Here is a 12,915-nt window from a genome sequence, read left to right on the forward strand (position 1 = left end):
AAGGATGGGGCAAAGCTTAGGGACATGGGTGAACTATTATATGGGAGTTAGGCATGTTTATTGTGTACATTAACTTGTTAATTTTTAAAAAAGATAGTGATTTTTTCTTTTTTGGAAAATTTCTGTAAAAATAGCCTGTGTACCAAACCAACTCTATTCTTTGCACTATAATTGAAAGCTTCATCTTCAAGGAGACATATGGCCCTCTGTAAGAAAGGGGGAGATGTTTTGTTTTTTTTTTTTCCCCACCATGTGCAAGGCCCAGAGATCTTAGAGGGCCCTTATATCTGCTTGAGAGTTTTCACTCCTTCTTGTGGCATGCTCCTTTTGAAACAAAGAAGGGAATCATAGCTCTGGACTGAAGGGTTGTAATCTGATAAAGCACATAGGTGAAGACTTGCTCTGCTATAAGAGGGGCATATCGAAAAGCGGGGAAATATTCTTTTCTGACTGTGCAGTGAACTCAGTCCCTGGATTGCTGAGAAAACTGAGCAGACCACTTCTATGGAATAAAGATTTTCTTCACATTACTACCTTTTAAATCTCAATTTGCAATAACAAATATTATTGATGTCAGAGAATAATATACAAACATTTCAGTACCAATTTAAGGAGAGACAGGAAAACAAGCATTCATTCTGCTACTGAGTGTTAATAAGAAGAACAGATATTTAGGTTCATACGTATAAGATCATGCTATGTATTGATTTTTTTTCCATTTTAGTCTTATCAGTTTTATTTTGGGAATTTTGCATCTTGAAGTTAGTCACCAAAATGAGTGTATAATTACATCAATTTCACATGGAAGCTAAAAAACAATTACATAAAAAAATCTTTGTATTTCCAATGTTTTATTAAAGTCTTCAGTTTCATCCACCTATTTGGAAACATTCACATGTGAGGCTTCAACAGTCTGGTTTTAAGTTGGTAGAGATTAGAGAGCCAGCAACCTCCTGTCCTCCAGGTCAACATATGTTTCTCTTGAATACAAATTTTACCCATATCCTCTCTGCTACTTCCCTAGTTTAAGTTCTTAATGTCTCTTACAGGATGATTCCTAGGCCATGCTGTGGTTACCCTCTTCCCAGGCACTCCCCAGCCCAATCTGTCAAGCACAGATGACCATGACCTTTCTGCAACACAGAACTCTTCAATTCACCTTCTTTAGTAAGATAAGTACAAACCAAGAACCAAAGAGCTACACTGGAGGCGGGGAGAATACATCAAGAGAAAAAGGAAGCTAAGGAAACATTCACACTTGTAGGCATTTGAGAAATTATACGCATTTGGTAAAAAATCAGAAAGACACAACCCTGAAAATGTAAAATGCATCTTAAAAAAAATAAACAGTCTTCTTCTTAAACTTTGAAAGACCTTAAACTCATTCCTCTGGCCTTATGGGAAGAGAATCAGCCTGGGAAACTAATGGAAGGAAACATACTTGACCTCTATGCTGAGCGAACTTCCTCGCCTAAGGGTTTAGGGCTGAGCTTCTTAGTAGGGCACTTAAGCCACTTCCTTCTTTGTTGCCTAACAATTTTAGCTTCACCTATATTTTAAACTAATTGCAGTTTCCTAAACCTACCCTGCTCTTTCATACTTCTTGGATTTTCCACATGCCCTTTTCTCTGTTAAGAATTTCCTTTCCTTCTGTCTTTGTCTAACAGATCCTTCAAAACCCAGCTCAAGGATTAGCTCTTATTTGAGTCCCATTTCCTTGTCTTTTCAGAGTCCTTCTACACTCTAATTAACCTTCTACGCACGCTTTCATGTACTTAATGTACTATACTTGTTTCTTTCCACAGCTAGTGTTCCCTCCTAGACTGGATAAATCCTCTAGGGCAGAATCCATGTCTTTTTAAAACTTGGTATTTCCTTACAGTTTCCGGCACAAGATAGGTGCCTGATACATGTGCAATTGGATAGAAATTTATGAGGGAATGATTGTTATCCATGTCTTCTTTCCAGCTGTGACTGTCCCATGACCAGAGTTTTTTTCTGGCTGATGGTCTTTTTATTTTTGAGTTCAACATCTAGTGCCAAGGGAAGATCAAGGAAAAGTGATCTGCATCTTGACACCAGATTTTAAAAGTCTTTCCTCACTCTTAAGGAAAGAGCAGCAGAGGAAACATTGCCACTGAGGACTGAAAACAGAATTCTTTCACAAGTGTAACTGAGTTTGTTTACCTGTTCTGAGTATGAATGTTTGAAAATATGCAATGGCAGTGAAAGAAGTTGTCAAATTCTACAGGCAAAAAGCCATAGAAGCAATATTTCAAAAATGGTCCATTAATTTCTTCTTTCACCTACCAATTGCATAGCTTGAGAATATAGTTTCAAAATCTGATCTTGTTTTAAACCATTAGAATAGTTTCCATTGTCTAAACAGCAGCCAGGGCTGCTTATATTATTCACGATTGCAGCCTGTCAGTGTGACCAGTTTTTTCCACTGTCTAACTGAATGTAGTATCATTTCCATCCTGCTACTCCCTGATAGTACTGAGAAATGTAAGCTATAAAACTGTACTCATCAAGAAATAGTAATAGAGTAGGGTGGTCATATACTTTTACAATGCTTAAAAGCTTAAGCTGTAATAATAAAAAGTTGGCTTTTATTCCCTGAAATCATCAAAAGAAGAACTTGAAGGAAATTAAAGTAAAATCCAACAGGATTACAAAATTAGGGCAGAGTTAAGGAAAAATATTTTGAGTACCAGAAGAAATCTAAAATAAATAAAAAATAATAATACACTTGTGATATTGCTATTTGACCCAGACAGTTGCCACTCAGTTATGTAATTGGTGACTCTTTGAAGAATCTAGCAAAGCACTCATTGGGGGAAGGTAGGAAAAACACCTTTCCCTGGATGACCATCTGGATTCCACCAGCTAGCTGGACTAGATAAAGAGGAAAATGGATTCCTGGTGGTTTAGACAGAAAGCACTAGAGCAAAACTTTGTCAGTTGTCAGAATGGGGAGATTAAGAGACTGCAGGAAGCTAGCTCTTGATAAGACTGGCCTATGCTTGAACAGCAAGGGGACCACGTCGTACCCTGTTGATAACCATGGGACAAGGTGAAGCTGTGGGGTTCAAGTTGGCGAATTAGTAACATCTCCACACCCAGTAAACTGTTATAACTCTAGCGTTGAAAACCATGCAGAGTTACTGCACATGTTTGAGAATTTCAGATTTAAAAGGAGTAAGGTAAAATCTCTATCTTGGCATATGACACAGAATTCCCAGAAGAGGTACGTTACAAAAGCTGACAAGGCTGGTCAGCTGTCCAAAGGGACAGTAGTCCAATATATCTAGTTAACAGTGGAAAAGAATGTTCAGGGAAACGTGCCTTGTTAGTGTGTTCGTAGGAGTCAAGATTCTAGTAAATACATAAGAATCGGCATGTTTTCACAATTTGAAAACATGAATTTGTGGGCCTTTGACCAACATCATCTTATGACACAAATCTTCAAAATACACAGAGAGCAAAGTATTAACACTTCCCACTTCTCCCCAGCACCTCTGTTTGAGCTGTATAATTGTGTATCCCCCAAAAGTCATATTTAAACAGCAGTGGTCTATCTGTATTAAGTATTTATTTTGTCTGTCAGATAAAGAAGAAAGGATTCTTCATAGTGAACAGACTTGTATTTGCCAAAGGGGAAGGGGTGTGGAGGAAGGATGGAGTGGGAGTTTGGGGTTAGCAGATGCAAACTAATTCAACAAGGCCATACTATATAGCATAGGGAAATATATTCAATATCCTGTGATAAACCATAAAAAGAATATAATGGAAAAGAGTATAAAAAAGAATGTATATATTTATGTATGTGTGTGTGTGTATATAAATATATAACTGAATCACTTTGCTGTACAGTAAAAATTAACACAACATTGTAAATCAACTATACTTCAATAAAAAAAGAAAAAAGACTGAAAGGAAATATAAAAAAAAAAGAATAAAGTCTTCCTTTTCGACCGAATCTGTCTATTGGAGATTTTTGGAATGTTTCTGTGGTCACAGATTCCCTTGAGACTCGTATAAACTCTCCACAAGCAATTTGCTGTGCACAAGCCTGACACACGCACTCACATGCACACTCAGTGTTCTGTATATCACTCAGTGAGGTTCACGGATCACATCATTTTATCTGTGGATGCCAGATTAGGAATTTCTGTCTTGCTGATTTTGTGTTGTTCTGGCCTTAGATAAAATTATTAAGGGCAAGTCTGCCTCTGGTTCATCCTGCTCCTTTGCAGGCAACGCTCACAGAGCAGCTACGGTGTGCCAGTTTCTTTGTTAGATGACAAGGACACAAATATGCTGCATTTCTTTTCTTTCTGTTTCTTTAGAATGTTTAGAACTGCTCTGTGCTTCTTTCCATCTCTACCTACATGATCTGTGTTGGTAAATCATTAAACATTCCACATAAATTACAATAATATTTTAACCAAAGCACAAGGGTTTTAATTTGCTTCTGAGCAAATTTCTTATGTTTGAGTTTTAAAGGACATTGAAGACCATAGCAAGGTTACCTGGCAAAAATAATTCTCTCTGGAGTTTTTCTCTGGCCTGCTGTGAAAAGCATCTTTTCTTCAGCCAATCAGCTTCATATTCACTGTAGTGGTCATTTGGCCACTTGATATGAACCTTATAATATAGAAAGCAAATATCATGTAAACATATATTATGCTTCTATGTACTTTGGTTCTTCAGTATTGCTGTTTCTGAATGTTATTTAAGGTTATCAAGGAATCAAGTTACTTTCTTTTCTTTCTGTTTGTTAACTTATATACTCACAGGCATAGAATAAGCTTTTGAAAAAGAAGGAAACTGAAAGCCAAGGGGATACAGCTGAAGTCAGAGGCCCTTTAAACATCACACAAGAAATAAAACCTGGCTAGATCTGAAGTTCTTGTTCTATATTTTTAAACCTGGGGTCCCTAAACTTTCTGTGATGACTTGAAGTTAGAGATCAATTAAGATTTCTGCCAAGAGTGTCAGAAATAGTAATGAGGAGGAGGAGGCAGACAATAATGGTACGAATAATACCCCTTTTGAGTGCATAGTGTACAATAAGCACTACAAATATAACACACTTAGTCCTCATACAACTTGAGGGAGAAGCTATAACTAACATTCACATTTTTCAGATGAGGCAAGTAAAAAGTAAGAGGCAATAACGTGTCTAAGGTCCCACAGCTAGCAAGCAGTGAACCCTGGGAGTAAAGTCCTTGATTCAAGACGGAGACAGGGGTGGGAGACCATGACCTTGCTGGTCACGCTTGCTCTTCTGATAACAATCCTGGCAAATCTGGAAGAGAGAAACACAGGCTGGCGCCACATCTAGGTTGTGGTTTTGAGAGCTATGCTCTTAGGAATCCTATAAAAAGCCTTACACATCTACTCACGCATTTGACCAAAAGTATTCATCAATGCAAGTTTTGGAGTGTTCACCATATGCCAGCCACACGCTAACATTTTTTACCCATGTCAGCTCATTGAATCTTCACGTCATCTCTAGGAACAAATTTTGTTAGTATCCCTCATTTCTAGCTGAGTAAACTGAGGCCCGGGGCATTCCTTTTATTAGAGAAATAGTTTGATTGCGCCTTCAAGGCTGCCACTCATTGAAGGAATAATGAGCAACACTGTACTTTTTATTAAAAATAATAGCAGTAGTAATAAAAATAGTAATAATAATAGCAGAAGCTTCCATTTAGTGAGCAGGCAGACTTGGCACCAAGCACTATGCAATCACGGTTATACACACACACACACAATTTATGTATAAATTATACATAATTTATAAATATTTACACGGTTATGTATATATATACACAAATACATACACATATATATAAATCAAACATGATCAAATAAAATATAATTCATTATTTAAATTATTAGAGACTAGTGCCTCTACTTAAGTTGAGAGAGAAGGGAGAGATAATTTAGAGATAGTTACCTTTTTTCTGTCAAATGTCAAGCCTTTGATACCAACGTTCACATCAAGAGCTTCGATGAGCAGTTTCCGTGCTTTTGCAGAATCCAGGTAGCAGTCAGGACACTGACAGTTGTCCCTCAGCCACACGGCGGGGTAGACAGACTCTGCACCATCCTCCCAAAGGATTCGCATCAAACGAGCCCCATCCAGCGCTTCTGCCTTTTGGATGGCACAGTGCATGCTTCTGGTCCTTGGGGGAAAATCTTGTCGGCTACCTGCTATGACAAACCAGTGTTAAAAGACTCGCAGGCAGACCAGGTCTGAACTTGACTTCTAACAAGTCAAATGGACTCTGGCTTCTGCTATTTGCTTGAGTATGCGGTTTCACTTATCACTGCTGGGACCTTTGTTCTGATGACAGGGTTTCATGAACTGTAAACAGAAACACAATGACTAAAAGCAAAGAAGATAAACGGGCTGAGTCAGGATCCAGATGAAAAGAATTCCTTGTATTTCTCACAGCAATTTTAGATAGTAAGTTACAGAACCAATGACACAGGCACTTTTATGTTTGCATAAAAGGTCTGGAATTTTTTTTAAGGGAGAAAAATCCTCCACAAATTGAAAGTGTAACAATCATACCTGTGCTCTTTTAACTGATGCCCAAATACACTGGCTGCAGCCAAACCAAATATTTTCTTTTGTGCAAACTCCTTGCTTTCAAATCTCAGTTCGTGGGCTCACTCTGTCCCCATTGGTTGGGATGACCTTTCACAAACTTCTCTTCTCATGAGCCAACCTATCTGTATCTAGATAATACAGATATCATCTTAGAATCTTAAATAAGCAAGGAGTTTATTTTTCTTGTGTAAAAGGAAGTCCCAGCATGACTGTCCAGTACTGGTAATGTGATTTCACAGAACCATGGGGAGCCCAGGCTACTCGTAGAATTTATCCTTCTACTTGTTGCCTCAGGTTTGCAAAATGACTGCTCCATTGCCAATACCACATCTACATTCCAGGGAGGAGGAAGGGAAAAGGGAAAACATCATGTGGCAGTTAAGTCTACCTCATTCTTAAACAGTTTCCCATCCAGCAACTTCCAAATATATTTCTTTGGCCAGAATTATATCACAATCTAACCTTAGCTACAAGGGAAGCTGGGAGACATAGCTGTTTACATGCTTGCTCTGTAGAAATCAATGTTTTATTAGTGAGGAAGGAAAATAAGATAGAATCAATATGCATTCAGCATCACATTCTTTAAGACTTCCTCATATTAAGGAGACCTCCTGCGGCCTCTCAGACAACTATCAATGCCACTTGTGCCCAGCCTCCTTATTTTTTGTTTACTTTCATAATTATCTCACTTTTTTTTTGACGTCTGGAACTTCATGGTGCTCTTTACATCCTCTAGTGCAGCAGCCCCATAGAAAGTATTTAATATATATTTGAATGATAACTCTAGCTTTATGTATGAGGAGAAAAAATAGAACTCTATTCTGAATTTAAGTAAGATTGTATCTACTATAGTAAAAGCATGACTTACATAACTTGATCGAGGACAGGCAAACCACTGCCTGTGGGCCAGATGTTTTTGTACAGCCGATGAGGTGAGAATAGTTTTTACATTCTGATAAGGTTTGAAAAAATACAAGAACATGCGACAGGACACGTATACAGCCTACGGAGCCAAAAAATATACCATCTGCCCTTTTACAGAAAATATTTGCCAACCTCTGAGCTAGAGAAAAATTTACACCATTTACTCTTTTTGTTCTTACGTGTCCTATACTATTTAAGGATCTGGTTATATTATCCCAGTTTAACTGGAACCACCGCTGTCCAGAGAAAAATCTATGGCAATTACCCAAGTAAGCAGCAGGAGAAAGAGTCTGGGGAATATCAAGAAACAGATGATACCATTTTAAGTTCTCCCAAGGAGTAAGACAATTAAGAAAATGAATCCTTCTTATTTATTTTTATCATCAAACTTTCATATGTATTGGTGTATATTTTAAGCTTAACTCATTGTACATAAAATGTTTATTAATGAGCTTGAAAATGTTCTGGTTGAAAGGATTTTTATAAAACTCAAAATTTCACACATTGAATCTTAATGGATACATTGTTTGAAGGGTGTATCTTCTACCACAATAAACACTGTTCTGTACTTAGCGATGGCACTGGGCCAAGTCCCACTCACTGTTGAAGTGATCACACCTATAGATATATCTGTACCAACAAACACTAGTATTACACTAACCTGCCTTAAGCTTTCTTTCTCTTTTTTCTTTATCTTTTTTTTCCTTCTTCTACCTAGCAAATTTGAATTGGAGAAGGAAAGTTCATTTCCAAGGATTAGGGGAAACTTAGACTCTTCCCCACAAGCCCTCTTGGACAAATGGATGTTCTGAAGAGGGTATTCTGAGAGAAGTGGCCACGTCAGAAGGGTGGCTGATGGAGGCTGCCTGAGGCACCTGGGAGAGGGTGGAAGAACTGGAAAGACCCGGTGTTGCTGAAGTTAAATTGTTTGGGTATCTCTGAAGGAAATTGGTGGGTTATTTCTACACTTTACAATTCCTTTCTCAACCTCATGACAAATGTAAATGGTAATCCAAACAAAAGCAGGGAGCAATGGGAAAATAGTTTTCCTCTTTAACTTTTCTTGATTTATTTAAAGCTGTATTGGGGCAAATGGGGTGAAAATTTAAAAAGGAAAAAACCCCACCAAGGATCATTAGGACTTGAAAGCAGATTCCTTCTGAAAATATATAGGCTTGTATGTGTGTGTGATTTGTTGAAATCTGTTTTTCAATTTGACTTGTTAAAATTGAGCCCTGTTGAAGCGTAATGACCATTTATTTGATAAACTACTGTGTTTCTCTGAAGAGAAAAAGAAAAAGAAGAAAAAATGTGATGCTCCTAGCTACCTATCTGCATCTACATCTACATCTATATTTCTCAGTGAGACCTTTTTGCACACTGAGAATTAAAGAGATCCTATAAAATGAAAATGTTTATTTCATACTTACTTTGCTTCTTTTTACTCACAATTATAATTTAGTTTATGAAATAGCTTGATTTTGGTGGGAGGAAGTAGTTTTACTTATTCTGAAAAATAGACTTTGGATTGGGTTTGGGGGGATTACTCTCTAATGGGACAGATTTCTTTTAATTTCATCCCATCACTTGATGTGTGTGTGTGTTTGTTGTTGTTGTTTTCCTTTCTAACTCACTTACCATATTTTTCCCCTTCAGAGTTATGGAAGTGTGTTTGGGTCTCCTGTTTTGCATAACTAAATTGTTTTAGAGATTACCTTACTTAAGCCATGGGCGTGATTTTTGTCATCTTTAAAATTTTATAAACTCAAATTTTGTCAGCTGGTTTGGAAAATTAAAAAAGTAGCTCTGAAATTTCTTTTATGTTCTGGTCTTGGAAATAAAAGAAATTTAGAACTAGAACTCTCAGAGCTGGAGAGAAACAATCTTCAAAATCACTGGGTTCAGTGCCTCTTTTTTTATGCAAGGAAAATGGAAGCTCAGAGATGCTGGGTGTGATTTGTTCAAGCACATACTGCTGACTAGTGGAAGAGGTTGCCCCAAACCTGGATCTGCCAGTCCAGTGCACACATAGAAAGTGAATAACTTCTGGTTCTGTAGAAAAGAGTGCAAAATTCCCCAAATGCTAATTACAACTACTTTGAATCATAGCTTTGGATAGGATTCTCAGGAAGTTGATGAAGAAACTGCATAGTTACTATATATCAAATTAAAATTGCTGGAGATTAATATACACCTCACAAGGCTGATTCATCTACTAGATTACTCATCCTCCAAAAAAAAAGGCCATCATTTTGGGACTTATTTTAATAATGCAAGACCAGGTAGAGTGGACTCATGTTATCAAATGTCAGGATCTATTAATGTCTATCTTCTCTTCCTCAGGTAAGTCATCAGACCTGCTGTCACACAGCAGGATTCTCTGTGTTTAACCTCCTGCTTTTAGGTATTAGGATCAAAAAAGATCAAAATGCAAGAAATATGCAAATTGTATGGGTAGGTATGTGAGGTATACGTACAAAACCATGTATTTAGCACTTTTTATGTTCTAGCTGCTCTAATGATGCTTTCAATTGCATAAACCTTCTTTAACCTTCAGGAAACACTGTGAGATCTGTGCCATCATTTCCCTTCTACAGATGATCTTGAGCTTCAAGAGGTAAAGAAACTGACTTGAAGGCAGACGAAATAGAAATTGTGACCACTACACAGGTCTACCTCATGGAGAATCTATGGCTGAATAATTTTCCACGCCATAAGTTCAATTTACCAAGAAGCTACTATTAATATAGCAGCTAACTCTCAAGATTATTGGTTGTTGGTTGACCTCACCATCCGACATTTCATCATTGAAAGGAGAGGACAGGAAGAAGTTTTCCAGACATTACACCATAAAGGCTTCAAATATTATTATTATTTTATATATCAACCTTTAAATCATAAAACTCAATTAGTTTCCACTTGGTAAGGTAGAAGTTGACCAAACTGCATTTGTAGTGTGTGAACCTTAATATGGTTTGAATACATACATACTCTACTCATTATACTTGCTACTTAAGTCCTTTCAGCTTTCAGGAATTGTTGTTTTTTTCTCTAACTTGATTTACTAAGTGGCTGAGTTACTTAATAATTCATGAATATACTCTCATGGGAATAATGAATTCTATAAAGCCATTAGTAAAACCGGCCCATTCTCTTGAGTAGGTTTACTCTTCTGCCTGCTCGCTTGCTTGTTTTTTTTTTTCTCTTAAAAAATAATTTTATTGAGATATAATTGACATACAATAAACTGCTCGCTTGTTGAAAGTATCACATTTTATGCAAACACTTCCCTCCTAAATTAAACAAAGGAAAATTTTAGCTTTAACCTGGTGGCATTACTACATTCAGATTGAAACTCAAATTATCAATGCATTTGTTTACCAAGGTAAAGCAGAATACTGGGCCTAGATTTTAAGAAGGTTTCTAAACCTTTGAACCAGAACATATATTCGTTATGAGAAATCCTATATTTTAAAATAAAATCAATTCAAAATACCTGTCATATGTCTTCTTGAGCTATATTCAGGAAGCTAAACAAATTGAAAGGGGGCACAATAGCCTTAATTGACCAGGATTCTAAAAAAGCGTGTTACATTCAGTTTGGGGGCTTAACAAAGGGCCAAGCTGTAGTATACAGTCACTTTCTTTGGGCTAGGTTGTGGATTGGTTAGTGAACATTTCCAAAATCCAGCCAGTACCCTCCCTCCCCCATCACCCAGTCTACTTTTTAGACAGTATCCTCTCTGTCCCCTCTGTATGCTTTCTGGAGCAGCTTAGGGACTGCAAAGTAATTTGACTACTAGAGTAAGCCCAACATAATTGGGAGAAGGGAGCTGCCAAGAAGCAATCAGATCCACTGCATTCCAAAATCAAGTCTATTCCAAATGCCTGATGGTCCATCCCCATCTCAGCCCACATGGCTGTGAGATACGTGACTGGATTTCTAACTGGATGCTCCCCCCAACCCCCAGTCTGTAGACCCGAATCCACAAGCTCTTCAAAATAAGGGAAAGTGGAGCTCAATCATACCTGTTCTCAGATGTGCATGAAACGCCAAGCCATGCAAAATTTACTAAGGAAAGAAAACGTCAGCTTTGATCTGCACCGTCCTTTGGGCAGGGTGCCTCCTGGTGCCCGTCACCTCCCAGATGGATCTGTCCCCAGTTTCCCTCCGTCCGTCCGACGTAGTGCTCTGACTTGGAAGACTTTCTTTCTGCTCTTGGCAGCTCCACTGCTGCCCTGCCCCCAGACACAGCTGAGGTTTGCAAATGAGGAAGGATGTCCCAATCTAAAGGTGTAGCAACTCCTAAGGGGAGCTTGGAGGTTTAAAAAAAAAAAAGTAAAGAGCTTTTTATGGCCTAGAAGAGAAGCAGTAACAAAGAGAAAATACTTTAACTCCTGCTAGTGCCTGAAACCACAAAACCCCAGGACTCAGCACAACACATTGCCTTAGTTAGAATCTTTCCTTATAAAAGAGAACAGTTCTCACCTGTTTTATCTTCTGCTCCTGAGCCAGCAGCAGCAAGTGAAGGAACTCCTTTACTCCTGTCCCACCTGTTCACAGCAACAGCTTTATTGTTGCAAAACTCACTTGGAGAAAAGACACTGAGATGCATGTTTAACAGGGAGGAGCTACCAGCTCCCACCAGAGCAGAGATGAGGTGGTATCTCAGTGCCCAGAGAATATTCTACACGAGTCTCTTTGGAGGGAGCTTGACTAATTCTCAGGGGCTGGTCGAAGATTGGGATGGGTACCCCTGAGCCCGATGCCCTCCTTTCCCTGCCACTTTGGCTGGACGGAACAGTAGCGGCCAGAGAGCATGGGGCTTTTTGAAGGCACCTGGTTGCCCGGTGACTTGACTGCCAACACACAGCCCTTGGGGCAACAAAAGGGAAAGGCCAGGGTGGACAGCCTGCCAGGGACCCAGAGCTTGGCTGCTGGGTATTCAGATGGGGCATGCCCAGTGCAGGGGGTGCTGGTGGGCACGTCTCAAGTCCTAGTTCTTGATGGGGTCCAGAATCCATTAAAAGAAAGTCTGCAGGTGGCAACTAAAGTCCAGGAAAGAGATTCGTGAGCCCTCTGCCCTCCTCCCACCAAACACCACCCTTCCCAGGAAGACACCCAGACAGCCTCAGCCCACAACTTGTTGATTCTTGCCTGAAGGACTCCCATAGCTGGGAGACTCAGGCAGGCACAAAAGAGCTAAGAAGAAAGAAAGAGAGACAGAGAGAGAGAGAGAGGGAGAGAGAATAAGAAGGCAGATCCATTCTCCGTGGCCTTCTCTATGGTTTCTTGCTCAGGACAACTTCCCCTTTCAGAACTGCAGCATCCCCTCCGTTAATAATGCCCTGTCAGCTCTTTC

General features: G+C 38.8%; 1 protein-coding gene across 2 annotated transcripts in view; it reads right to left on the minus strand.

The window, feature by feature from the left end:
• BBOX1 (gamma-butyrobetaine hydroxylase 1) overlaps positions 1–11,749 on the minus strand; it is a 60,115-nt gene extending 48,366 nt beyond the window's left edge. The window contains exons 1-3 of one of the 2 annotated variants that reach the window (XM_057747327.1): positions 11,582–11,749; positions 5,969–6,222; positions 4,536–4,650 (exon numbers count right to left, since the gene is read on the minus strand). In XM_057747327.1, coding sequence (XP_057603310.1) covers positions 4,536–4,650; positions 5,969–6,187 — 334 coding nt within the window. In that variant the 5' untranslated portion in view covers positions 6,188–6,222; positions 11,582–11,749. Of the gene's footprint in view, positions 1–4,535; positions 4,651–5,968; positions 6,297–11,581 lie in introns of those variants that run through there. The other variant, XM_057747326.1, reaches the window with a different exon arrangement.
• Between the last annotated feature and the right edge of the window lie 1,166 nt (positions 11,750–12,915).

The sequence above is a fragment of the Hippopotamus amphibius genome, chromosome 9, assembly GCF_030028045.1.
Source record: "Hippopotamus amphibius kiboko isolate mHipAmp2 chromosome 9, mHipAmp2.hap2, whole genome shotgun sequence".
Taxonomy (NCBI): Eukaryota; Metazoa; Chordata; class Mammalia; order Artiodactyla; family Hippopotamidae; genus Hippopotamus; species Hippopotamus amphibius.